Raw genomic sequence first — 26,461 nt, forward strand, 5'->3', positions numbered from 1 at the left:
CGGTAATTTCTCGAACAGAAACTCAAATTACACACCATAAATCTATAACACTATGCGATCAACCCCCTTTCCTGCTTAAGCTGACTCCTCTGTCTTTGTTACCACCTCAGTAATATGATGTCTCCTCCTCACTCTTCCTGAAGCATCATGCTCCCGATCCCATTCCTCCACCTGCGCCTTTGGCACCCTGACCAACTTATGTGCAGTCGCATCTCCCCCGACATTGATAATCGTCTGACGAAGCTCGTAACCGCCTACCCGGGGGAGGATCTTGACCCAGAGGTAATAGTAGACTCCGCAAGCGGCGATACTATGGATGTGATATGTTATTAGCGATGCTGTTCGAGTATGATGAAACTACAGAGGTTTATCAAACGGTAACTCACATTGCAATACCCACGACACAGTACGTCGCATACCAGAAGCTGACGTCTCCACCATCTGCTCCGGTGGACGGGGGGTACCATGGCGCAACGAGCATATACAGACTCGAGAGAATGGCAAAGTAGACGGATATAGTCCAGGCTCGGTAGCCGGATGGAGGGAAGTTGAGTCGCTGGCGCCGGTGTCGAGTGATGAGGATACCTATTGCCAGAAGGAAGTTGAAAGCGTTGGAGGGATAGATGCTCAAGTCGACAACTAATTTATAGATTAGATTAGTGCGAAACGGTAGCAGGCAGGTACGTACTGAAGTTGAAGGCATCACCAGCCGGAGGCGCGATAATCATGATGACTGTGAGTGCCCACTTGATAAAGTAGGGCCCGAGGGGCGTTCCAAATGGACGAGTCGAAGTCCAGAATCTCGTAAAGGGAAGAACACCCTGTCTGTACGAGACACATGTTAGAACGACACCAGCTGACTTGATGGAATATGACATACCGTCCACACTCTCGCAACATACGGGACTGACCGATCAGCACAGCCAGAAGATTGCCCAGCGCGCTGAGACAGACCAAGACGTTTAGAGCCCTAGAAGCCCCTGATGTGCCAAAGACCTTTTCGAAGAAGAGACTCGCTGCTGTGACATTCGAATTTAGGATCTCCTCCTTGCTCGCAGCGGAGAAGTAAGCAATGTTGGCGAGGATGTAGAGCACGGCTGTAAGAAAGAGAGCAACAGGGGCACTCCAGCGAAGGGTCTTGACAGGATCCTATGATATAACACGTTAGTGCAGTAACAACAGACACGAAGAATAGTCACCTACCTTGACCTCATTGACAACGTTGCAAGCATTCTCGTACCCGGCATACGAAAACATCACCTTGACCAAAGCATTGGTGGCACCGTACACCGATGCGCCAGAGGTTCCTGAGAAAGCATCGCGGAAGTTGACCAGGGGATCCTTCACTGGGGTATGACCTCCCAGGACGACGAGGCCAGCGATACCAATACTGTTTCGTCAGTCTCGATAAACTAGAGAGATTCGTAGTACACGTACAAGATCAAAGTGACTAGCTTGACGACACCGATAGCATTGGCCACCCAAAGAGACCATTTCGTGTTGAAAGCCAGCACTGGCATAATTAGTCCAGTCCATGACTTTCCCCAGGGCAGAACATACTCAACACAGCCACGGTATATGCCGCCACGGCAACACCTTTTTCTTTCCATGCAGTTGTATCCGCGTCCGCGAGCTTGAACAAATATTCTGCAAGTACTGTAGTACAAACAACATTAGCTCTGAGCATCTACTGCGCGATCAGACATCATACCAACAGCATTACTGCTACTGAATGAGAACAGCACAGTCTGCATCGCAAACACCGTCGGAAAGAAGTATCGCGGTCTGGGATACGCCTGTTCCAGATATACGACTTCCGAGCCAGACCGACTGGGAAAATATGACACGAATTCCATATACACGGAGAGCATGCTCGCCGCCATGAAGAAGCCGATGACCCAGTAGAAGAGACTCAGACCGACAGATCCGGCACCGTCGAGAACAGTAGATGCTTGATACGAGCAGTTAGCATTGTCGTCCACACCCAAAGCTCAACTGGCCTCGGAAAGATGGGAGGAGTAGTACTCACGCGTCGAAAAAACACCTGTTCCAATCATTTTACTCAAGTTCAGGAAAATAACTGTCACCGCACCTACGGAGTATCCCAGAGGTGACTTTGACTCGATCGGAGCACCACTCGCCTCCTGGTACGTGCGCTTGGAGGAGTTAGCACCCCCATCGACCGTATATTGTAGATCGCCATCGTCGATAACACTGAGGGTGTCGCTAGCCTGCTCCGAGGTCGCGCCCGCTTCCTCTGCTTTCGTTGTGAAGGGTAAGAAACCCATCGTGCAGGAGTAAGTGTCGGAAAGTCAAATCTCCGCTCGTAAACAACTATATCTTAGACATACCCTGCAGCTCTAATATAACTCTCTCAACGTCAGCGGACCTGGAACGTTGAGGTGGTACATGCACGATGCTCATTGCGGGATGCAATGGCGTGATTCTTGCCGGCAATTATCATGCATGCTTGGGGTGAAGATGACATGATAAGCTGGATGAGGTGCTTGATTAGCTTCCGATTTGCGGGGAAGAAGAGGCAGGGTTAGTATTGTGTATTTCGGTTTCTGTGGTTGGACAGCAAGAGTGTACCTGCTTTTATGATGGTTGTTGAATGCGAGAACTATATCTGCATTAGTAACTTGGTTGAGATCAAGACGAACCACGGTTGTATATTGGCTGACCTTGGTCATAGCAGGAGAGTAAATGCTTAATTGCAGAGTACATTACAGTAAATGTTCACGGATGCTAGTTCAGTAACTGGAGTTAAGCGTGCCGTGAGGAGGAGATGGATGGAGAAGAGAGGAGGGCGATTGCACGATTGCCGGCAGCGATGACAGCATCTGGCCCGGCCCCCTGCAGCCACTGAATTTGCCCAGGTGTGGCCATCTCGACTTATTCATTGCCGGTTGGCATCTTTCAGGCTGCATTAGTCTGGCCCGATCGGCGCGATAACAGACGTCTGTTATTCTTTGTCCGGGTTTCTCGTAACGTGCCATAGTGGAGGTATTTGCCTCATGTTGTCAGTGCAAAGGTAGGGGCCATCCATCGCTCGCCATTCTTCTGTGCCATTCAATACTTCGTAGATGAACAATATGCTATAAGATCAATTCAACAGATTCTAAGATAATATGACATGGTAGAATAGACAGAAAGAAAAAACAAAGTAACTACTACCGTCGATACTTGCAGGGCATACTTGTATACTCTAAATAGCCATCAGATAACTCCAGTGCCGCTTGTCCTCGATGCGCATATTACCTACTTGACAAAGCAGTAAGGGCACTGCGCCATGTCTTGCTCCGCATCCCGGATACACTCCACCGCTACCGTATACAAAGACCCGCGGCGAATGGCATCATACGCGATGCCAACCACGTCGCCCATCGTAGGGAGGGGCGGTGGCGTCGCTTCGCCATCCGGTGTCTTGGCGGAATCGCTTGGGCGCCAGAGTGTGCCCTCGACTATGAAGGGAAGCTTCAAGTTCTGTCGAACATATGTATACATCTTCCGCGACGCCTCCCCAAGGTAAGGGGTGGCATCTGGACACCTACAATATGCCTCACGTGTCTTGCGATATGTCTCAGCCGCCTGAGAGCCTAGGGTATCTATCCATGATTGAATAATGCCTGGGGAGGAAGTGCTTGGTGGCAATGCCGTAATGAAAATAGGCAGAATGGCGCGAGCGGCTTGATGAAATCGACTGCACGAGTCAACGGACTGTAGCTGTTCCACTTGCTTGGCAAAGGCGTCCCAGGCTTCCTTGGAGAGAGCCAGGAGGTTCCTGCTGGGCACAGCGTGAACTTGGAAGCTGTCGCTGAACAATTTCATAAAGTCCTGTTCTAGAGTTCGCATGAACTGGATATTGATCACACGGAGGTCGAGAGCCTGGCAGATAGCCACGAGATGGGCAGCTGCCATTTGCGACAAGACAGCAACCGCGTCCAAGGTGTAGCGACTCGATATCAGCGCGAGCGAGTTCAAGGCCTGATTTCCCATTTCGGCTGTCTGAACGTGGCTCCCGATAGGATTTGCGAGGAATCCTAGCTCCGACTGTAGCGCAGCGATCATGATATCTACACCTTTGAACGTGAAGGACACGCTAGGCTCGTCGGCAGACAAATTAGGAGGTAATCCGTTGTTCTTGGATGAATCAATCAGCTCAGTGCATTGCGCGTAGAGCATACGGCCCATGGATTGAACGGCCAGCCTGGTCTTCTCCATGGCGCTCGTGACTGACTTCGCTTGGAAATTGCCACCGTGTAGGATGCGAGCATTATCACCAGCCGTATCAATGAGTGGGTTGTCCGTTACCGAATTCAGCTCCATCGAGATCTGCTGATATGCTAGCTCCAAGTCTTCAAGAAGCGGACCCATCCATTGCGCAGATGTGCGAATCGAGTACCGATCTTGTCGTAGGCTTCCCTGTCCGAATCCATCCCCGTCATTGAGCAATTTCGAGTTGGAAAGAAAGTTCCACAGATTACTGGCAGCCGTCGTTTGTCCGGGATGAGGGCGAACTCTGGCGAAAAACGGATCGAAGCTTTCGCTAGTACCGTGCAAAGCTTCGACACTCATTGCTGCAAGGATTTGACTCAAAGCAGCGAGGCCAAGCGTTTCATGCAAAGCCAGGCCACCCACGGCTGCAGAGGTCGCCGTTCCGTTCACTATTGCCAGGCCTTCTTTCGCATCCAGACAGACAACTGGAATTGAACTCTCTTTGAGGGCGACATCAGCCCCTGTCACTTGGCAACCGGAGTTTTGACCACGCTTCCAAACATGGATAGATGGGTGCCCTTGCATTGCTCCGCCGATGTACGATAGTGGGCTGAGATCACCAGAGGCAGATATACTGCCTCTCAGCGGAACTCGGGGCGTGATATGTTGCTCGATCATCTGGAGCAGCACGTCCAAGACGGACTGCCGGATGCCGGAATATCCTGAAGCAAGGCAGTTCAATCGGATAATCATGGTTGCTCGGGTCCAAGACTCCGGCATGATGGTCGCGGAAGTTGGGTCGTCCAGGGGCAGGACATCCTCTTTTTGATTCTCTGCAAGGACCGGGCTTGATCCGTCTAATTTAACACCAGCCTGGAGCATCTGCAGTAAATTCTCTTGAAGCTTGTTAACGGCATCGGTTGTTGTATCGGCACTACCACCGAAACCCGTATTGACGCCTATAGCATGTGAATATCCCTCCACTGATGCAACGGAAAAGCAAGGGCTAACCGTAAATTAGCTCCCCGTCCGCCAAATGTTTCCTCAACACCGCTTCCGACCGCTGCACTTGCTTGCGGGTGTTTTGTGAAAGCGAGACGCGTTTTCCATATCTAACAGCGTGTTAGCGGCCCAACAACAGCTTCCAGATTTCCCCAACTGCATGGAGCATAATAAGAAAAGACGACGTACCGTGCACCAGCCACGACGGTGGCCAAGTCCAGAGTTTTGCCATCCAGATCGCGCCCAATATCGTTGGAGGAGAGGGCGTTGTTAAGGGCGGTCCAATGGTGGATAAGTAGAGTATTCATTCTTCAGACACTTTGCATGTCCAGAGACAATATCTTTAGTACTTAAAGAAATATTGAGGATGCGCTGGTTGAGTTCGAGAGAGTCGGGCTAGCGCTTGAATATATATACTATTGGAGGTTACACGTCAGATGGAACACGTCGACTCCATAAATTGGAAGGGGTTGCCGATTACCTTACCACAAGGAGCTCCCCACAAGACACATTCCAGTGCTATGCGTGTCTGATACACTGAGAAGAAAAGTGATAACAACGCCGTCATACAAGGAAGATCGAACTGAGAAGTTGTGATACACGATCTAGATAGCTGGAAACGTGGACATATAATCATCACGGATCGGCAATAGATCTCCGGGCCGTGGGAGCAAATTGTAAGATAGATCTCAGACGCGCGTGGCAGTGTGGTATTGGCGCCATCCCTGCAAGCTAGCCAGGAACAGTCTGCAGATGTGCTCCAAACAGACAAATACTGGACGTCATAGGCTTTCTAGCCTATAATATACTAAGTGCGACATGGATTGTTGGGCCTGGACTGCCGCACGGTCCCTGAAGCTCGGTAGCCTGGCTTAGAAGCCAAACAAACAAGAGCCTGAGCCGATTTGAACAGCGCAGTCACGTAATTACTAGAAGCATGGTGATCGCGAAAGATAGATCAGTCAGTAGTTTCGATGGCTTGAACAAGTATCGGTGAGTAGGAAATTGTTCCGCAAGACGCGTGTAGATGACAAGCAATGGAGAACCCATTGGCCACAGAAGCGCAGCCATAGACTGCAGCCTCACCATATCATCATTATCATCGGAGATATCACTAATGACGGCATGACCTCAAATAGAAGAACACGCATGCTGAATAAACGCATTCTTCAACTTCAAACCGAAAGGAAAATAAAGTTACCGAAAGGTGGAACAGAACCGCCTTCCTGGTCCCGTGATGGCGATAGGGAAAGATTATTTAGCGAGTAGTAGTACTGGAAGTAGCGGATGATCTAGACCTTCAACTAACATGCCACGTCCTTACTTCAGCTTGCTCCAATCGACATTCTCAACCAAGTTTCTGCAGACGAACCCACTCGGTCATGCCTTGTTCTTATAGGTTATTGGTCTCGCGACTGTAGCACACTGTGCAACCCCTACTGTGAACCTCAGCCATGGAGTGTGGCGATCGGATATACTTCGTTTGACATCATTTGGCAGACAAGTATGGGGATCAACGGAAACTTCTTCAGTGATTTCATTATCTGGGAAATCGCGCCTCCTTGCCTGGACCTCCTGTCTGATTGGGCTCATGGCTCTCGGAAAGAGAACTCTAAGTTGGGACCCCTGGCCATTCAGGGGAAGGATCTGTACGGTACTTACTGTATACTTCCCGTGAAGATTATTCTCAGGGAGGAGACTGGTGGGGGAGGATTCCATCTCCGAACGAACAGTTGGCCGTCATCATGGGATGAGAACTTGGCCATGGAATGCATGTTACGGCTACAGTAAGCAATCGGCTTGACGAGTTAAACTTCAAATCTCAGTATTTTCACAGTCATGACCTGTACTGTGGTATCTGCCCTGCAGCTTCAGTACCGAGTGTAGACGGCATCGCCCGCAAATTATTAATACATCCAATTAGTTTTCCTCCTTCCCATTTACCCCCAACAAATACTTAGTAATGAAGCATCAAGCCGATGATGATGATGTTGATGATGTTGTGATGTTTGGACTCCACCGAACGCCTTCTAAGACGATGACCAAAACATTCAAAACCCCCAAGGTATATGGTTAAAGAAAGACAGATGCACGCTATGCAGCAACAGATCAAGAAATAAAGAAGGAAGCGATGCCTGTATCCATGCGATGTGACAATATTTGACAAAGGAAAATGATGAACGTAGATCGACGGGTCATGTACTTTTTTGTTCCAAAAATGAAAACAAAAAAATGGAGATTGTATGCACGGTGTATGAGACAAAGGAAATTGATGTGAGTAGATGTGGGGGGAGGGAGTCAATAGGTCAGCGATCGAGATTGAGCACACATGACACAAAGGAAAGTGCACATTAAGATCGTTATCTTCGTAGTTCCTGCTACAAGCCTCAATGCTTCAAGGACGGCGTAGCTCCTCAAGCGATTAGAAAAAAATGGGGTGTGCATGTCTCGATCGGGACCTTGGTGGGTAGGAGGTATAATGCGAAGAACAACAACTTAGTCGTTCACCATGTCATCCAAGGCCATTTTGCGCCGCTTGGCTGGTCTGTTGCCCTCGGTGTCCGCCTCGTTCGTTGATGGGTCATCGGAGGGGGGTACAAGCGACATGTGCATTGCGTGTCTCTCTGAAGTTGACGCAGGTCCTAACTGCCGAGGGACGGGCTCCCCATACCCCATGTCAGATGCGGCGTGTCGCATTTGACTGCTAGGCGACAGTGGGTCAATGAAACTATGCGAAGGCATTTGTTGCCGGTGCTCCTGCTGGAGAAACTCTTCTCGTGTCCGCGGCGACCAAGCTCCTGGGTACGGATCGCTCAGGCGATGCCCTTGCGACGCCGAGGCCGGTGTTCCCATCGTGGGAGGGTAAATGGGAGGAAGCCTTACTGGCGATTCCAAATAGCCTTCCCGTGGATCTCTCGACATGGGAGATTCTCCCATTGGCATCCGATTCGACATCCGGGCGCTTTCTGGATAGGGCGAAATTGGAACAAAGGACTGTTGATACTGGGGCGGCGTGGTTGTAGGATTCATGCCTTGATGTGTGTAAGATGATAGCGGTCTTCCCATGCCCATGGGCATCCGTCCCGCTCCCAATGTAGGGTTGTACCCAACAGGCATCGGGACATACCCGGGTGGAGAAGCCGCCGTTATGGACTGTGCAGAGCCAGAGGAAGAAAACCGTCTGTGCCCAACACTCCTCTGCATTATTGACGGGTCTATGGCCTGAGAGTATACGGGAGCGGCCCATCTCTGTGGATGTCCAGCCGACGCTCTCATGGCCATGGCGCCCGTCTGCGCCCCGGGTATCTGAAGATCTGTCATGGGGCGAATCTCACGCGAAGATGTAGCTCTGTGGAGGGTACGTCTTGATTGGGGGCCGTGCTGGTCTCCCTGTGTCGCTCGATTGTCCATATGAGCTGCATAGGTTCTGAGCGATGCTTCTTCCGCCTTCAATGGCGGTCTTCCTCGCTTCTTGTGCGTAACATCAACACAGGTGGCCTGCTCATGTAAGTAATAGATCATAAAATAGCAGTGCGAATGAATCCGCTGCCTTTTCTTGGGGGCATCCAGAGGTTCAATGCTATCCCTTCAATTACAGATGGGCCAGCGACTAAAGAGATAAGATAATACTCACTTCTTTCCCTGACAGAACGCATCTTCGACATGGCCGTGCCGGATCGCACCCCAGGTGCTTCTTCTTACAATTTACGCATGCTGATGCAACATGGGCTTTGGTGCGTCGAGTGGGCTTTTGCGGCAAGGCCCGAGCCGTTGTACCGGGAGGAGACGTTCCAAAGGAGGGTTGCGCATAAGCTGTTGGCGTGGCTTGTGGGATGCCCTGGCCTACCAGCGATGGTGGAAGTCGCGATGAGGCGAAGGCGTCGCCCACCGAAAAGGATTGTCGCAGCACTTCGTCGGCTGAGGCCGGGGCCACACGTTGGGTCACAGACTCGTGAGTGGTGACGGCGCCAGCAGGTCCTGGAGGCAGGGCCGGTCCCGACAACCCCGCGGATACAGAGGTTGCAGCGGTCACGGTTGTCGCGGCTTGGGGCAGCTCTGGATGTCCAGGGCGCCTGACGGGTCCAGAAGTGTCCAGCGGGTCGTCTGCTGGAACCGAACCGGACATAGAGCGAGGGAGAGGCAGATCCCGTGGGGGATATCGACGAGCATTTGTCGACCGAGCCAAATTCAACGGCAGCCGCTCCGGGCCCGGATCAAACCTGGGGTGTCCAAACTCTGTAGCGATGAAGGAAGAAGGAGGAAGGACTAATGATTGCATCTGGTAAACCTTGGTCCCGTTGACAATGGAATCACTGGGGGGAGGATGGGTTCACAAGAGTGGAAGGCGATCTGGTTCGAATCTTAAAGTAGGCAACATAGTATCTGGTCCTCAGGGCCCTTTTTGATTCTTCAGTTCGTATAGTACTATCCTTGGGGGTTGCGGTGTGTTGTTCAGTTGCCAGTCATCATTGAAACCTCACGCTTGCAGGTCCGGGAGGAGCACAGGGAGCTTATAATCAGTCAGTTAAGGATCACTATTGGAGGAGTCAGAAACTAGGATGCGTCGATCAGCAGAGGGAAGCCAGATCGTGACAGCAGTTTTCCATAGCTTCGATGGTCCCCATCCTGGGATGATTTATTGCAGCATGGTGGGCGATCACTGGGGCCCAGGGAAAATGCACGGAATGGTCATGGGCGAAAACAAAAAAAGCAATAAATCAGAAAGCAAAAAGCCAGCAGCCAGACAAGAAGCAGCAGCAAGAAGAACCAAGTTAGATGCAAATAAATTACACCATTTGGGCGTACCTTACCTTTCAGTACACCGATGAGCGTGTAGGGCTTAATTCTTTTTTTATTTTATTCTATTCTATTTCTTTCCTTTTTCCCTTTCTTGAATTTGTTTCTTTTTATGATTTCTTCGCTATTTATTATTTTCCTTTTCCTTTTCTGACTTACTCAGTTTTCCTGTCCATCTCTTCCCCCTCTTTCCTCTCCAAGGAAAATAATGGGGGGGGTTTTTTTCCCTTCTTTATTAATTCCCTCTCCAATAATCTCGTATTATTTCTGCCTTTCTTTTTCTTTGTTTGCTCGGATAAGATTTTTCTGAATAATTCAGTCGAGAGGTAAGAAGTATGAACTGGCCCAACCCTCCCGAACAGCCAAAATCGCGGAACGGTGAACTATACCGGAAAGTGAGGCGTAAAATCCCGATGGGATCTCACAGTCTGTTACCAACACACAGAGGGAAGAGATGTCAGAAATTGAATATAGGAAATAAGATAAAATGAATAAAAGAATCAAATTAAAGATGGGTCAAATCAGAATATTACAAAATGGGGGCAAAATCCGAATGATCGAATTGGGAAGGGGAAACATTCACTAATAGGAGGTTTTTGCTGGGACCCGACGCCGCTGAAGTACAAGTCTTCAACGGCCAAGGCAGTTGGCGATTCCAAGGGGAACAGAGCGAAGGAACCCGGCTGGGCGGTCTAGTTCCCCCGAGACGTGGGCCTCATCGAAAAAAGGCCTAAAATGGAAAAATAAAAAGAATTAACAAAAGAATAAAAAAGAATAATGGAGAAAATGTGATTACAGATTAGTGGCCCCCCTCCTCTTCTGCGTCATTGCCCGCAGCTTGTGACAAGGCTTATACCTCAACGCAGAAAGTAAGTAATTCACCCTGAAAGGGAGAGAGAAAGAAGGAGAAAGCCTTGTTTGCTTGGTCGACCGGCCGTAGTGGGAAATCAGAGTGGGTAAAGTGGTGGCCAGTGCAACCCCGACTAGCAGCCGATAGACCTGATCTCCATCATGGTAGTAGATCTTAAATGGGGTAAATGTATCTCAGGCTCCGTCGAGTTTGGAAATATGTGAGTATGGAGATTAGTGAGGTTCGGAGAAACGAGTGATATCAATGCTCCGGAAGGAAGAGGGGATGGGGGGGTTCCGGCTTCGATGGGTTCCCACCAACATGGTGATGAATGACTGAATGACTATGGAGTACTGTATCTTACTTCTCCACTTAACTATCCTGTGCTGGTTGAGATTTAGCTAGGAGGATGTTCTTCCATTATTAGTGGATATTTTTTTGATTCTTCTGTTCCCCCTGATCATCCTAGCCTGATCATTAATTATCATTGGGTGATCTTCTAACTGTTCAGTGTCTTATGGTAGACCATCTTTCCCTTCCTGTTCGCTGAGCAGGAGTTCCCGCCGAGGAAGTGAAGGGTTTGCTGGTCCTGTCCGGCCTGCTGGATCAGAAGCAGTGGCTTGCATAAGATGGGCCATTGGGACTGGATGCCGCTGTCAGTGACACCCACCTAAAAAGGGTAAAAAATGAATCCTAGATGGGGAGAAGGAGGAGGAGAAAAAGGAAGAGGGGAAGCTGGAACTGGAACTGGCACTGGGACTGGGACGAACACCGGCCAGTAAAGAAGAAGATCGACTCTTTTCTTTTTCTTCCATTTTTCCTACCTTTCCCTTTTGCGCCTTTTCTATATTTTTATTTTCCCCTTTCCGATTAGTCATTTCTTTCTTACTTCGTTTCGGTTTGAATTTATTTTATTCTATTTTATTTATCCATATGTATAATATTTTTCTTATTCACACAATTTACTCTTATTTGTATTTTCCCTTCTCATCCTTACTATCTCCTCCATATTTAGTGCCAATCAGCGAGCCCGGAAGCAAGGCGAAGGGGGGAGCCACGGATCGACATGGACGCCCGCCCGCGGCGCCCATTGCCAATAGTCCGCTCGGTAGAATTGGGAGGGGAGGGAAGTGGACATTCCGTCCCCAGTTTGACACGCGCTACCGAATGAGGACGGAGAATGAACAACTGCGCTGCCAGTATTTTTAAGCTCATTCATCAATTGCATTGGGCGGGTAAAACCCAAAAGGTGACGGTGTGTGTATTTCTCTGTGTATTTTCCCTGTGTACCCATCCCACCCTCCTACCCCCCCCTTCAAACCCCGTGATTCAGGATAAGACTAAGGAGAATGAATGATGTCCTGATCCTGCTAGACTGGTGAGAGCGCCCAAGTCTCGGTCTTTCCATACCGTTTGGTTTGATTCGGGTGGTTCTTACGCTACCTAGTAAGTAGTAGTATTCCGTAGTCTTGATTCTTTTCTTTTTTGTTGGAGGGGGGGGGGGGCGGCGGTCGTCTTCCTTCTCTTCTCCCCTTTTCTCTTTCTTGTAGGAAGGAAGAACCAAGATCCAACAGTCACGGTGTGTTTAGATCCCGACTGAAAATTGGAGTATGAACTGGGTTTAAAGGAGAGAAAAGAACGTGGTCATCTCGGAATCTCTCCAGTGATGATGTTTTTCACTTTGCCTGCTTTCTTTCCCCCCACTTCCTCCTCTTGCAAGTCTCCTCTAGTATTATTCTGCTTCCCCTCATACTGTATTTTTGGGATGCGCGTCTCATAATTGGGGGCCAATACGCACCAATAATATTGGTTTATCTGCTTTTATTCACCTGCTTACGTCGTTCTCTTCCCCTCTTGAGATCAAGGTTAGTATATACTCCGGTCAGGCGTGTGCCGGAAATCGCGCTTCAAGGCAACCCCATTCCCTTCCAGGGCCGACAGGACAACGATAGAATAGCCGCACTGCAGCCTGCTCTGGAGTCTAGTCTCGGTCATCGGACGCCATGTTTCTTTTGCTAGGGCTCGAGTACGCCTGCGAGGTGCATAGCTGATATCAAATCGACGTGTTGTCACTCACATGGCTGACCGTTCGCGTGCCGTGCAAGGGATGAAGAACGCTATGAAGACATGACCAATGTAATGCCTCGCGAGGCCTCTGAGGGAGCCTCCTTGGGGGGTTCCAAGCTCCTTAATCGGGGTTGGACAGTAGGATTGTGCTACATATTGGGGCTTCAATGAATAGACGCCAGCTCAATAGCCCGAACCACTGGATTGAGAGCCCGCAATTCTCCGTGTGGTTTCTGCAATAGGTTATGCTGGGTCCCACCCACGCAGCGTTAATACGGAGTGGATTAACGGGTGTGGGTGGGTGTGTGTGTGTGCCAGTTCAGGAATGTATGTGCCACATTATGCCAGCGCCGGTCTGGATGGATTCGGCCGGTCGGCTCTTGGGGCCCTGCAGGCCAAACCCCGGCAAACCTATGGTTGATCATGATTCAGTCCCAACATAAGAATTGGTTAAGCGTGATAAACACCGGAATTGGTGGCTGAGAAGTAGAAAGTCCGCGTTGGGATGCAAGAATGCTCTAACCGCTCTTGCCATTAGGCTGTCACTTCAAGCATACTAGAGCGCGGAAGCGTCGGTCTAGACTAGACTGCATGGTGGTGAGAAGCACGAACAGGGGGAGGCAGATCCCACACACAATGTCCAGCCACAGTGTCGAGCTCTCATCCAACGCGTCCTTATTGTCCGGGACATGCGAATAAACCACGGTGATGCTTGCTTCCAAACAAGATGTGGCTGCAGCAACAGCGCCCTGGCCAGTGGAACGACCGTGTACCCCAATGGTTCAATCACCTGAGCGCCGGAAATTTTGCCAGGGGGCCCCAGTGTCGGTGATGGGTAAAAAAGTTGAATGGCCCCCTCGGATGATCTGACCCTTGGGATGAACGGAAAGATCCACCTGGATTCGCCGAGCACAGAACACGGAACAAGGCGCGTGGGCGAAGCAAGAGGAACCACTTTGGATGGCTTTTTTTTTGACAACGGTTTTTCCCATGGCATATGCCATGAAGCGTTAGCAGGCTGGTGTATCACCCACAATGGGATTTTCATTTACTTTCCTTTTTCTTTCCCTTCTCTTGTCTGGTTGCCGCCCACCCCCCCTTTTCCTTCAGGTCTAATTGTTGCAATTACTCCTTTGGGTTGGCCTGGACTGACCCAGCGGGAATGTTATCTGGAGTCCTGCTTAATACCGAGTCACGATACAATTTTGGGGCCGGTCCACGGGAGCCACTTGCGGGGAATTTCTCAGGTTAACGTTTTGGGCTACCATATGACAGCACCGTCCCTAGCCCCTCCCAAGCGCCATCATGGATCAATCCGAGCTCGGAGACAAAAATTGGGACCGGAAATCATTTCAGATGAGAGATGATCCCCCTAAACCATCCTCCGTCCTCAGCAACAAAAAGACATAGCACAGACGCATTTATTGTGGGCGGCTATGGCAGTTGGTTGGCAGTAATGGCACATACTTTCTAGTATGCGGGAGGCCCGCAAGGGATTTGATTGTACAGCCTAACTATCTCAATCCACTCAAATTACGCGCTAGGACAGACGGGCGGTTCGGTTCTGGCTGTTTCTCGCTGGAAGGGAAGCTGCCAGCACGATGGATCTGCTCATTAGGGGCCGATGACTGCCAATAGTTCAAGCGACCGCGTCCCCATCCTTAGACTCAATGGGGTAAGGGGCAAAGCCATGAAGGATGATGCACCATGCACTATGCAGGCTGGACGCGTACGGAGAGATAGCTTAGTCTGCCACTATAATCACGATCCCCGCGTTCCCCCGGAGAGGTAATACTGGCGAATGCTCGAGCTTTCAGCTCACCCACCCGTACGAGATTACAATGGGAGAGTCTCCACGCAGTGGGATTGTTCCAATTGCTAGTAGACTTGAGTGTTGGTGTTTAGCTGAAAACTGCGAAGGAAGCAGATCTGCCATTTCCCCATTGGGGCTTAGCTTGGCCAGGGCCACACCAACCCGATTGGGAAACACGCAGTGCCTGACGAGGCAACGATTGGCGCCCATTATTTGTCATCTGCTCGAGGCTCAAACAGACTATCGCTCGGACTACTGACGCCGCACCGATACTAACTCGGCTCTAATGATAGCTAGGTACTTATCACGCCAGCTATCGATCTATCTATATCGGTGCTGGAGCTGAGCGGGAGTTGATGGAGCTGAGCGGGAGTTGATGCTGGACCAGCATCCGACTGCAGTCCTCATTTGCTCAGACAACTCGGCTGAGAATGCCTTCCAATCTCTGGTCACCCACTTCGATGTGACCGCCTGACTCATGGCGGATCATCTTAAGACATCAACGGGCGGAATACACACTAAACCAGAGACTAGAGCGGAGAAGGAAAGCCGAGAAGCTCAGACACGGAAAAGCTAATCCAAAAATCACCGGTGTTGACCATCGCTTCATATGGCGATCAGTCTGGTTGCACATCCGACCTCACACAACAACTGCTAGTACGTGTCCGGGCTACACAAGGATATGATTTAATTTTCCGAGAAGGGTCTTCCCGAGAGGGCCCTAGCCATGCTTGGTTTGCGCAGAGCGACACGAGGAGCAATGATCACAGCAGACGCCTAGAGTTGTCTCTGCAACGCCTCGGATATAACTGCTTCTTGCCAACCCGACCCGAGTCATGGGACATCGTGATACGTATCTTTTCTGTTCCGTTCCTTTGGATTGGGCTACATTGTACATTTTATTCGATCTCCGTCTAGGCGCGCGGATATGGTAACAGCACAGCAGTGTTGCGTGATAGTTCAATCCGAATCCCCATATCGCTGTGTAGAATCCTCAGATCACGGCGATCACTTTTTCTGCGCTTCACACAGCTTGCGTGTAGTATAATCTACGACCAAGTCATGATTTTAGGGAAAAAAAAGGTAAGGGGGCATTGCCACATTGCCAACGATAACAACGTACATAAACAACTGACGCAAGATCTAGTCGAGCCAGACAATACGATCCGCCATTCGATGGACACTCGCTCTTCACCGAGGTACTGGGCTTCGGGAGTGCATACTCCGTACGTGTTGACGGCGCTTTGAGCGGACCGAGTGAAAGAGCCACCGTAACGCGGATTGCAGCGACACGACTTCGGAATGACCTTGTACTTCTCTTGGTCCCGGCTTACGATGCTTCGGAGAAGAGAACCAATCAGCCTAGCCTCGTTGCTGGCACGGTGGGTTGCGTGATCTCCAGCATGCCAACGGAATAAGTCCTCCCAACGATATCGACGTGGCGAGTATGAATGCATCATCATGGCGGCTGTACATGGTATCTCATGCGCTCAGTGTGGCTGCTGTGGAACGTGCTGTAGCTACGTGCCCCGTGACAGCCCCAGTGAGGGCAAGTTAGTGCTGCGTATGAAGTACGCCAGCTAGGAGCGGCACCTCCCTATCGAAAACTGCAAGCTGGGCGGACGTGATTGTCTGCGCGAGTCAGCAGTTGCGTAGGAAAACTTTGACAATCTTTGACGGAGCGATACACGGTGACCGCGTTGACTTCAGCCTTGGCAGTGGCACTTATCTAGTCTACCGGGAGGCCAGATTTTGCGAGCGACATGGCTGCATGACGGACGTTGAGGCGGGCAGCCTGTGCTGCGTTACAGAGTGACCAGTCATCTGCATGGGGCGTTGATGTTGAGCACGTCCGATAATGGCAAATTCAGCAGAGTGTCGGTGAGGATATGACGAGTATTGTTGTGAGTTACCCAGTCTGACTTCAAAGTGTCCGCTCCTTTAACTTTGGGCATTCCGCTTCCTAAACGCTATTTCAACTTTTTCTCCTTTGGGTCAGTCAAAGCGATCCCTTATCGGAACGGTCCGTGAAGAGCGCCATTGCTCGCTCCACCAGCGATGGAAGGGGCAGTCAATTATTGACAACGGAGGTAGATCCTTCCATGTCTGCATATTAGACGGCACTTGAAAGCTCCCTATCTCCCTGGCCCGTGCCCTGCTACGGGGTGAATACTCCGTCTGAAGCAGGGTAGATTATCAACAGACGGCCAGTGATTATGGCTGTTCTATAGCGGCCTGATATGAGGCTTAGACATCAGCCCATTGTAAATTGCGACTGATCTGCACTGATACTGCTGAAGTACTAGCTGTGTATCTGCCAACTTAGTATAGTCTGTTAGCAGATATGTCAATCGATAGAGATCATCATACCTGGACTCACTATTATTATGCCAAGTCAATCGACTCTTCCATAACACCAGTCTGTTTCGCAATGACCACTTCCTGAAATATAACGGTGCGGGTTACCTCTGCTAGTTCAACGCACTAACAGAGCCCAGTTGTGAGCTGCACTAATAGCAAGAGAGCCCATTGTGATGTACTCCCCAGTAGTATTATGCCACAGGTGCTCAATCAAGCCCAGTATAGTTGATCATCGAAAGCTTTCTAGATAGATACTTCAATTCCAGTGTCAGGCGTAAACCAATAATCATCAGATACAGTGTTTGTTCTGCGTCGATCTACACTCCCTACCAGCGTATCCAAGCCACTTATCTGCCATCTTGTTGGCGGCAGGTTATTCTACTGGCATTCCCGTTGATTCATGCTTTACTCATGATATATCTTTCTGATATTGGGCATCCCTCAGGGCTTGGTTAGTATCACTCAACCACTAGCCTTTCAGCTAGAGCGTAGACTTACTAGGAGGTATGAGGTGTTCAGTGTTCTAACAGTTATGAATTTCATTGGTTCAAGTAGATATAAATACCTTTCTCAGTAGACTAGTACCTGATTGGACTTGTGTTATAAAGCATCTTGTAAACACATGATATGCCATTGATAGACACTCTATGATATACCTATAGACGCAATTGTATACCAACCCACATCACTATACACTCCACTACAACTATACCCTCATCTCTAATACACTCTACAGCCAACATCAACATAGTAACATACCAAGTACTACATAGTAACAACCCTAATCTCCCCCTCCCCCCTCCCGACCCTCCAATGATTACTCCACCTCACCACCTCCTCCACACACCCCTCAACCACCCACCCCCACTTCCTCAGAAACCCCGGCGTCACCTCCCAACTCTCCCTACAATGCGGCTCGCCCCAAACAATCCACCCATTTCTAGCATTTTCCGAAACCTCACCATCATCACCGTCATCCCCATCAACCTCAACCACCACCCTTCCCCCAATCCTCCCATTCCCATCCCCCTTCGAACCACCATCAAACAATTCCCACCCCTCCATAACATACCCCCCCACCAAATCCCTCACAAACTCCCCATGATCAAAGCACATTTCCCACTTGATCAGATTCTCGCGCATCCGCGGCCACGGTACGAGATCTATCCACGAGTAGTGGGTGAGGGTTCGTTGGGAGGGTGTCGGGAAGAGGGATGCGGGGATAGGGGAGGGACAGGTGTTGGGGATGGTGATGGCGTAGATGGGGAAGATGAGGCCTTCGTGGATGAAGTGGATGGATGAGTTGGGGGTTGGGCCGGGCAGGAGGGCTGTGGAGTGGTTGTACAGGAGGGTTTTGTTGGTGTAGAGGGCGCGGAAGACATTGTGGGTTATTAGGTGGAGGAGGTGGTCGGGGGGGATACTTGGTGGGTTGGGTGTGGATGATAGGGTATAGTTTTGGGTATTCAGAGAGGGTTGAAAGGGGGTGTGTGAGTGGTGTTTGGTTAGTGAGGTTGATAACGATGATGACGATGATGATGGCGATGTCTCGTGTTCTGAGACTCGCCAGCGGTGGACGCTGTATGGACGGGTGGGTTGGTCTTTGTGTTGCTGGTAAGTGTTTTTGAGGCGCAGACCTGGAGGGGATTGTTAGTTTGGTGGATTGTATTCGATTGAGGGATACTCACGACGTGCTCGCTGGTTTACTCGGTTCTGAAGCTTCTTACGCTGCCGTTTCTCGTCTGCGGGTGTAGATGACGGCATCGTTGAGATAGGTAGATTTGTCAGCTGGGGAGGGATTTCCAATATCCAAGAAGTCTGTAGAATCTCCTTGATCTTCCCTCTTCGTATATATCACGAAGAGAACTAGATCCGAAAAGGCAATAACGGTCAGCCATGAAGTCAAAGGAAGATGAAAGCCAGATGATGGCCCCCGTCAAGCTAACCTGAATAGGCAATAATGTCAGCCATTACTTCTGCCTGGATTGTTATAGATTTCTCTTTCTGCATCATTGTCAACCTGGCAGAAAACAATATAAATATGCTGTTGTTCTCAATCAAAATGTAGTATTATTATCACGCATCAACCACACTTTCATATTTCTCAAGTTCTCATCAAACATGTCTTACACTGCCGTCCACGCCACCCCCAAGGGCCCGGGTGATGCCCGACCCACAGCCCTTCAAATCGTTCAAGACAACAACATGCAAGATCAGCTCAAAGGCAAAGTCGCTGTCGTGACGGGCGTCTCCTCCGGTCTAGGAGTCGAGACTGTCCGCGCCCTCGCTGCCACCGGCGCAACACTGTACCTGACAGCCCGGGACCTGAGCAAAGCGCGCACGGCCCTAGGCGACATCTTCCAGCCGGAGAGAATGGAGCTGGTGCAGATGGACCAAGCCTCGCTAGCTAGCGTGCGACAGGCCGCAAAGCTCATCCTGTTCAAGACAAATAAAGTGAACATCCTCATCGGCAACGCGGGGATCATGGCTGTGCCGGACCTCCAGCTCACCGAGGACGGGTACGAAGTGCACTTCGCGACGAACCACCTCGCCCACTTCCTGCTGTTCAATCTGCTCGAGCCGGCCCTGCTGGCGGGGAGTACTCCCGAGTTCCATTCACGGGTAGTTCTAGTCTCGAGTTCAGGACATCGCGTGCATGGGATCAACGAAGCGGATAATTATCATTTCCAGAAGGGGGGATATGATCCGTTGGTTGCGTACGGACAGTCCAAGACGGCCAATATCTATACGGCGAGTGAAATCGAGCGGCGGTATGGAGGGCAGGGGCTGCATGGGTTGAGTTTGCATCCTGGGATTATTGCTACTGGGTTGGGGAGGTATCTTTCGGAGGAGCAGATTCAGGCGCTGTTGACTGATGAGACGGTGGGTAGGGTCGCGAAGAGTACGGAGCAGGGTGCGGCGACTACGCTGTGGGCTGCTGTGGGGAGAGAGTGGGAGGGTAAAGGGGGGAAGTATTTGGCTGATTGTGCGGAGGCAGAGGATGGAGAGTATGATGGCAATGTTGGGAGGTCGATTCTGAGTTATACGTATTGGCCGGAGGGAGAGGAGCGGTTGTGGAGAGATTCGTTGGCGATGGTGGGATTGCATGATTAGATGAGTTTATTTTGCAGTGATTATGTCGTTGTCTCAGTTGTTTCTACTAATTAATAGTTAGCATTGCAATCAATCACTCCACTCTTTTATTTCTCAGACTTATGATCGAGTATATTTACGAGATGATATAGTAACCATCTGACAGTCTCCCGATAAGAAACGGCCCCCAAACACAGTCAGCTCACCCCATTCCTCTAATCAATTCAGCCACACGCTAATCATCCTTCGACCCAGTTCAGGCTACAGCCTCATCATGTCAGAGCCAGCGAATGTACATAAAGCTGTCTACTCCCTGCTTTTTCCTTTTCCCCTCATGCATACTAACTACACCTACTCTACACATACTACTACTAAGAATCTCACCATGACAAACATGAAGCCCATTACAGTCTGGATAACCCGTACGTTCCATCCACTAATATTATCTACTATCCTCATATACTAACAATATTCTTCTTTAATAATGTATAGCTTCCGGTCCCAATCCCTGGAAGGTCAGTCCCCCACAGCACTCACACATACCATTCCACCTAATTAATAAACTGCTACTACTACTACTACCAGGTCATCGTCATTCTCGAAGAACTCAATATCCCCTACAAAATCAACTCCTTCGACTTCGAAGACGTCAAGAAACCCCCATTCATCAACATCAACCCCAATGGCCGTGTACCGGGTATGTGTCCATCCCATCATCCCCTCACTATTACCCCACACTATACCTCCCCCTCACGGCAGCCCAACCATATACCACAACACCACGATAGTATAAATTTAATTTAACTTACCAAATAACTAATAAAAATACAGCAATCCAAGACCCCAACACCCCTTCTCCCACTGATCCTAACCACCCCTTCACCCTCTGGGAATCCGGCGCCATAATCCAATACCTAATCGACCGCTACGACCCGGCCCACAAACTCTCCTTCCCACCGACCAACATCCCCGAGAAACATCTTCTAAACCAATATCTTCAGTTCCAAATGAGTGGGCAGGGACCATATTATGGGCAGTGTGGATGGTACACCCACCCCTTCTTTCCCCACAATCACCATTCCCATCCCCTGTTGAATGTGTTGTTAAATGTGTATAGGTTCTCCACCCTCTCCCCCGAAAAACTCCCCACCGCCATAACTCGCTACCAGACCGAAGTGCACCGTATCCTATCAGTGCTCAACACCATCCTTACGGGGAAAAATTGGCTAGTTGGTGAGCGATGCACGTACGCGGACTTGGCTTTCCTCCCGTGGAATTGTCAGTTGGGGATGTTGATTCCGTCCGATGACGATGAGGATATACTGAGCCCGTATCCGTGGGTCAAGGCGTGGCAGGAACGGATGGAGGCGAGGGAGTCGTGGAAGAGGGCGATGGTGTTGAGGGAGAAGTTGATGAGGGAGCAGGGGTTGGGGAGTAATGGGATGCCGGTGGGGGTGAGGGATATTGGGGAGTATGAGGAGGTTATGAGGAGGAGGGAAGAGGGGGAAAGGGTGGATGAGGAGGAGGGGGTGTTGGGGTGTGTTGGTGTTGGTGTTGGTGGTCAGAGTATCAGGGGTGCTCAGGAACAAGGGAAACAGGGAGAGAAAGAAGAAGAAGAGGATGAGGAGAGGTGGGATGAGCAAACGGGGGTGATGGGGTGTGTTGGCGTTGGGAGTATAGGAAAGTATCAGGAGAAGGAAGCGAGACAGGAAGAGAAAAAGGAAGATGAAGATGATAGATGGGATGAAGACATGGGAGTGCCGGGATGCATTGGGGTTGGGAACCCAGAAGTATATCAGACGAAACCATGGAGACAAGAGAGAAAGAAAGACGAAAGAAAATGGGATGAGGAGACCGGAGTGCTAGGATGTTCTAATCTCAGTGTTTAAGTCTACATCACATCATGCCAGTTATATTCAGACTCCTGGTATAATTATCACTTTTATCTAACATGGTATCTACATATGCAAAACCTAGCACACAAACCACAAGCCTCAAGTCACACTACTTCTTCCTCGACGGCCGAGCATTCTTCTCGCGTCTCTTCTGCTTCAAATTCCTAGCTAACCGAATATCATCTGTATTCTTCAGCTCACTCTTACCACCCGCCGCGGCCCCTCCAAACTTGCCCAACTGGCGCTCCTTCGCCGCCTCGTTCTTCTTCTTCATCTTATCATAATCGCCACGGAGCGGATCAGCCCGCTTCGGCGCCTGCTCCTTGTTATGCTTGAAGCGTCTACCACCGCGGTAATGGTTGAGATCCGCCCCGAGACCCGGTGTCTCAGCCTCACCCACACGCGGCAGACGAGTGAGTCGCTTGCCCTTCTTCCACGCGTCGAAGCGTCCACTGCGGAAGCTGGCAGCGATCTTGGCACCACTCTCACCACGTACCAGACGGGTACCCTTCGATCCGTCCTCGTCGTTCTGTCGCGACACGTACTTCTTGTGACGCTTGTCCCAGCGCATCATGGTGCGAGGCTCGCCGAACCCGCGGCTGCCTTCGTCGCCGAGCAGATCCATGGCTGCGTCGCGGGATGCTTGTGCGAAGTTGGCGTTGGTGCCGGAGTGCACGCCGTACGCGCGGTCTTCGGCCATGTTGGTGTTGTTGGGGGTGTAGGACATGAAGTATTCGGGGTTTTGGAAGGAGGTGGCGCTGGCGTCTTTCTTGGCCTTTTTGTTGCTGGGCTGGTTGTAAGAGGAGAAGGTGACTTCGAGGTCGGTTTCCGAGGCAAGTGACATGTTGTCGGCAGCACCTTCGCCGGCTTCGTCTTCGTCTAAGAAGGCGCCGTCAGCGTCTTCGGCCTCGGCGTCTCCGGACTTGGTGGGCACATCGTCGTCGTCGTTGTCGAATTCCGATTTCGCTTCTTGGGCGCGCTTCTTCTTCGAGTCGAGCGTGGTTCGGACACGCTTAATTGTGTGGAGCGCCTCCTCGTTCTCGGGCTTGCCGCTGCGGCGGTTGTTCACTTCGAAGATGGTCTCGTTGGGCCGGTAGCCTCCGATACGCGCCAGCATCTTCTCGCGCTCGGCTTCAAGTTGACTGGTCTCATCGTTGAATAGAGGATGCAGGGCGGTCCAGTTGTCGGATGAGACCACCTCTTTCGAGCGCTTGGCACTTTCCAGAGACGCTGCATTGCGCGTACGCAAGTAGAGCTTTTCACCCTTGCTGGCGACGGAGCGCTGCGCCGCAATATCTACCGTATCATCCAAGACCTTGGTCACCCACTCACAGCTCTGAGACAGGCCGTCGCGGGGAAATCCTCCCACAACCACGTCCTCGGCGAAATTGACACTTTCGCCATGCTCCCGACCGAGGACCAGTCGCCGGCCAAGGAACAGCTGCAGATCGAGCAGGTAGGGCGCATCGGAATCGCGGACCAGACTGTAACTCCAACCGGTGCGGCCAGCACGCGCGGTACGACCGACACGGTGGACGAAGATCTTGGCTTGCGAAGGAAAGTCGTAGTTGATGACATTAGCCAGAATGGGGATATCGATACCTCTGGCCGCAACGTCGGTGACGACCAGGATGTTGGAAATGCCGGTACGGAAGTTTTGCACTTGGATTTTACGAGCCGTCTGGTCGAGGGAACCGTAAGCGTAGGAAGTAGCGAATCCTGCCTCTTTCAGCAGGGAATACAGGTAGTCGACATGGTGCTTGGTCGCGGCGAAGATAATCGTCGAATGCTTCGTGGGCGACTCTTTAAAGTTGATTCCTTTGTCGTCCGATCGCTTCCGCTTCTTCGAAAACCTCCCGCCCTTTCCACTAGCGTTCTCTTCCTTCATGCGCTGCGCGGCCTCCGTCGGGCCCGTGGGCATCTTGATCACATTGTGGAGGATATACATCAGTGCACCCTCCTTGTCACTGGACTTGACAGAGAAGAACGCATTCTGCAAATCAGGCGAGATCTTGCTCTCAGTATCCAGACGAACAAGCGTAGGCTCCTGCAGACCAGCGCGCGCGAATTCCACCAGGGACTTGGGCAGGGTAGCCGAGAAGAGCAGGGTCTGACGAGTAGACGGCAAGCCGTGAAGAATTTCAGTCAACTGGGCAGCGAAACCCATTTCGAACAGGCGATCGGCCTCATCGAACACAACGTAGCGAATACTCGACAGATCGAGGTGCATTTCGACCTTCAAGTGCAGAAAACGACCGGGCGTCGCAATCACGATATCGGGGTTGCCAGCCATCATCGAGAACTGTTCCTCCAGACTATCACCACCAACCAACAACACCGACTTGAGATCCGTGCCCTTCCCCAGCTCCTTCACAACCTTCAACGTCTGCAGCGCCAACTCACGCGACGGCGACAAAATCAACCCACGAGCGCCGACCTGAGTGCTATGGCTCTTCAACTTCTGAATCATGGGAATGACAAACGCAGCGGTCTTTCCCGAACCCGTGCGCGCCATACCCACGACATCCTGATCCTCCATAATCACCGGGATCGTCTTGCGCTGAATAGGCGTGGGCACCGAGAAACCCTTCCTCGTAATAGCCTTCAACAAGTTCGCATTCAATCCCATGGCCTGGAAACCACCACCCTTCTTCACCGTGCGACCCTTCAGATTCGACGCCTTCCGGTTCGCCGACGCCTGCGTTTCCGCGATAAACGCCTCGTCATCTTCATCGTCGTCGTCATCGCCGCCGCCGCCGTTCAGAAAATCGAGCTGTTCGGGCGCCGCGGCCTTCGGTTGGCGCTTGGGCTGCTTCGCGGGGGCCTCGTTGTCGGAGTCACTGTCATTTTGGAACAGCGCATTGGTGATGTCGAATTCATTCTCCGACATAGCCGGAGAAGCGGCTCGACCAGGCATTTTGAAGTAGTGGTCCGGTCAGCCTGGATGGAGTATTGGAACCTATCGTGAGTATGCCACTACTTATCGGCGAGACTTTTTTCGAGAATTCCGCCGGGCGGTGAGGATTGTCGCATCAACGTTGTGCCGGAGCAAACAGATCAACAGAGACAAACAGGGCAAACACATGTCACTCCCCGCGACGCGTCGGACACGTCCCGATGCGGTAAAATGCATTGCGTCCTGTGAATCAATCTTCACTTGATATACCCAGTTCTCCATTCACTTAACACTTCAGAAGCACACATAGACACCATGGGTGAGTACATCATACCTACACGATACTGTTCCTCCCTATGCTATACTACTTTCCCTTACACCCACCCTCCGCACCATCCTCCCCTCACGCGTCCATATATCCCAACTAACCACCCCCTCCAGACGGCGGCTACAACAATTACAGCAGCACCTACGGCGGCGGCGGTGGTGGCGGCGGCGGCTTCATGCCTGGCGAGATGAACAACAGCCCATCCGGAGGAAAGGTACGTTGCCCCCTCCCCCAACTACCTCATCCATCCCATCCCATACTAATGATGAAATAAAAATCCCAGTCCGACTACGCCAACCAAACCCTCCGCCCAATAACCATTAAACAAGCACTCGACGCAATCCAACCATACCCGGAAGCCCCCTACCAGATCGACTCAGCCGAAATCTCCAGCATCTGCTTCATCGGCCAAGTGCGCAACATCAGCTCTCAAAGCACAAACGTCACATACAAGATCGACGACGGCACAGGCGAGATCGAAGCGAAGCAATGGATCGACTCCATGACAGCCGACTCTATGGACACGGACGATGCAGCCAATCCCAAAGCTACCCGCGGAAGGGACGGGAAAGTAGAGTTGAATGGCTACGCGAAGGTGTTTGGGAAGTTGAAGTCGTTTGGGAATAAGAGGTTTGTGGGTGCGCATTGCGTCCGGCCCGTTAAGAATCTCGATGAGGTGCATTGTCATCTTCTTGAGGCGAGTGCTGTGCATTTGTTCTTTACGAGGGGGGCGCCGGGTGCTGGTGCTGGTGCTGGTGGGGGTGGGGGTGTGAAGGGGGATGCGGCGATGGGTGGTACGGGAGATGAGTATGGTGCTGGGGCTGGTGGTGTAGGGAAGAATCTGCCTGCGATGAGTCCTGTCGCAAAGAGAGTGTATCAATTGTTGAGGACGGAGCCGCAGAGTAATGAGGGATTGCATGCGCAGTTGATTGCGGCGAAACTGAGTTTGCCCATGCCGGATGTGGCCAGGGCTGGGGATGAGTTGCTCACTGCGGGTGTGATCTTTTCGACGGTGGATGAGCAGACGTGGGCGATTTTGGAGTTTTAAGTTAATGGGTTTCTTTCTTGTGTGGGTGGGTGAAAATGATTTGATGTGATTATGGTATTTATTATATTGCACGAAATGAGGATTGTTAGTACTTAC

General features: G+C 51.0%; 8 protein-coding genes across 8 annotated transcripts; 3 read left to right on the forward strand and 5 right to left on the reverse strand.

Moving 5' to 3' along the window:
* Positions 1-84: 84 nt before the first annotated feature.
* BO83DRAFT_331092 (high affinity methionine permease) lies at positions 85-2,317 on the reverse strand (the record flags this gene model as incomplete). Its single annotated transcript, XM_025528257.1, has 9 exons — positions 2,030-2,317; positions 1,712-1,951; positions 1,561-1,656; positions 1,438-1,513; positions 1,204-1,390; positions 881-1,149; positions 689-825; positions 387-639; positions 85-310 (listed from the first exon to the last, which is right to left on the reverse strand). Coding segments are annotated over exons 1-9 (1,743 nt in total), but the record flags the coding sequence as incomplete, so codon positions are not given.
* Positions 2,318-3,198: 881 nt separating this feature from the next.
* Positions 3,199-5,528, reverse strand: BO83DRAFT_405684 (aromatic amino acid ammonia-lyase; the record flags this gene model as incomplete). Its single annotated transcript, XM_025533827.1, has 3 exons — positions 3,199-5,177; positions 5,230-5,330; positions 5,410-5,528. The coding sequence occupies 3 exons, from the start codon at positions 5,526-5,528 to the stop codon at positions 3,262-3,264; spliced, it is 2,136 nt and encodes a 711-aa protein (XP_025391486.1). The 3' UTR covers positions 3,199-3,261.
* A 1,921-nt stretch (positions 5,529-7,449) lies between these two features.
* Positions 7,450-9,499, reverse strand: sclB (putative C6 transcription factor; the record flags this gene model as incomplete). The annotated part of the gene is made up of 2 exons (XM_025537101.1): positions 7,450-8,721; positions 8,855-9,499. The coding sequence occupies 2 exons, from the start codon at positions 9,497-9,499 to the stop codon at positions 7,717-7,719; spliced, it is 1,650 nt and encodes a 549-aa protein (XP_025391487.1). The 3' UTR covers positions 7,450-7,716.
* Positions 9,500-13,580: 4,081 nt separating this feature from the next.
* BO83DRAFT_169361 (uncharacterized protein) lies at positions 13,581-14,479 on the forward strand. Its single transcript, XM_025526372.1, has one exon. The coding sequence runs from the start codon at positions 13,783-13,785 to the stop codon at positions 14,299-14,301; it is 519 nt and encodes a 172-aa protein (XP_025391488.1). The 5' UTR covers positions 13,581-13,782; the 3' UTR covers positions 14,302-14,479.
* Positions 14,480-17,517: 3,038 nt separating this feature from the next.
* On the reverse strand, positions 17,518-19,017 carry BO83DRAFT_414360 (uncharacterized protein; the record flags this gene model as incomplete). The annotated part of the gene is made up of 4 exons (XM_025534559.1): positions 18,794-19,017; positions 17,956-18,742; positions 17,607-17,631; positions 17,518-17,577 (listed from the first exon to the last, which is right to left on the reverse strand). Exons 1-4 carry the CDS (start codon positions 18,867-18,869, stop codon positions 17,518-17,520), a joined length of 948 nt encoding a protein of 315 aa, XP_025391489.1. The 5' UTR covers positions 18,870-19,017.
* Positions 19,018-19,124: 107 nt separating this feature from the next.
* BO83DRAFT_405686 (short-chain dehydrogenase/reductase) lies at positions 19,125-22,184 on the forward strand. The gene is made up of 4 exons (XM_025533828.1): positions 19,125-20,201; positions 20,784-20,895; positions 21,030-21,243; positions 21,316-22,184. Exons 1-4 carry the CDS (start codon positions 19,227-19,229, stop codon positions 22,085-22,087), a joined length of 2,073 nt encoding a protein of 690 aa, XP_025391490.1. The 5' UTR covers positions 19,125-19,226; the 3' UTR covers positions 22,088-22,184.
* On the reverse strand, positions 22,013-25,050 carry BO83DRAFT_169446 (ATP-dependent RNA helicase DBP10). The gene has a single exon (XM_025526373.1). It carries the CDS (start codon positions 25,008-25,010, stop codon positions 22,203-22,205), a length of 2,808 nt encoding a protein of 935 aa, XP_025391491.1. The 5' UTR covers positions 25,011-25,050; the 3' UTR covers positions 22,013-22,202.
* Positions 25,051-25,244: 194 nt separating this feature from the next.
* Positions 25,245-26,461, forward strand: BO83DRAFT_331099 (putative replication factor-a protein). Its single transcript, XM_025528258.1, has 3 exons — positions 25,245-25,308; positions 25,431-25,531; positions 25,601-26,461. The coding sequence occupies exons 1-3, from the start codon at positions 25,305-25,307 to the stop codon at positions 26,363-26,365; spliced, it is 870 nt and encodes a 289-aa protein (XP_025391492.1). The 5' UTR covers positions 25,245-25,304; the 3' UTR covers positions 26,366-26,461.

The sequence above is a fragment of the Aspergillus eucalypticola genome, assembly GCF_003184535.1.
Source record: "Aspergillus eucalypticola CBS 122712 chromosome Unknown BO83scaffold_4, whole genome shotgun sequence".
Taxonomy (NCBI): Eukaryota; Fungi; Ascomycota; class Eurotiomycetes; order Eurotiales; family Aspergillaceae; genus Aspergillus; species Aspergillus eucalypticola.

Bases quoted from the DNA above. Each gene is read 5' to 3' on its own strand.
- BO83DRAFT_169361 (XM_025526372.1), top strand. From the start codon at position 13,783: ATGGCCCCCTCGGATGATCTGACCCTTGGGATGAACGGAAAGATCCAC.
- BO83DRAFT_405686 (XM_025533828.1), top strand. From the start codon at position 19,227: ATGTCTTACACTGCCGTCCACGCCACCCCCAAGGGCCCGGGTGATGCC. The intron at 20,202-20,783 runs GTGGGATTGCAT...TACTACTACCAG, and splicing joins GGAGAGATTCGTTGGCGATG to GTCATCGTCATTCTCGAAGA. The intron at 21,244-21,315 runs GTACACCCACCC...AAATGTGTATAG, and splicing joins TATTATGGGCAGTGTGGATG to GTTCTCCACCCTCTCCCCCG.
- BO83DRAFT_169446 (XM_025526373.1), bottom strand. From the start codon at position 25,010: ATGCCTGGTCGAGCCGCTTCTCCGGCTATGTCGGAGAATGAATTCGAC.
- BO83DRAFT_331099 (XM_025528258.1), top strand. The intron at 25,532-25,600 runs GTACGTTGCCCC...TAAAAATCCCAG, and splicing joins ACAGCCCATCCGGAGGAAAG to TCCGACTACGCCAACCAAAC.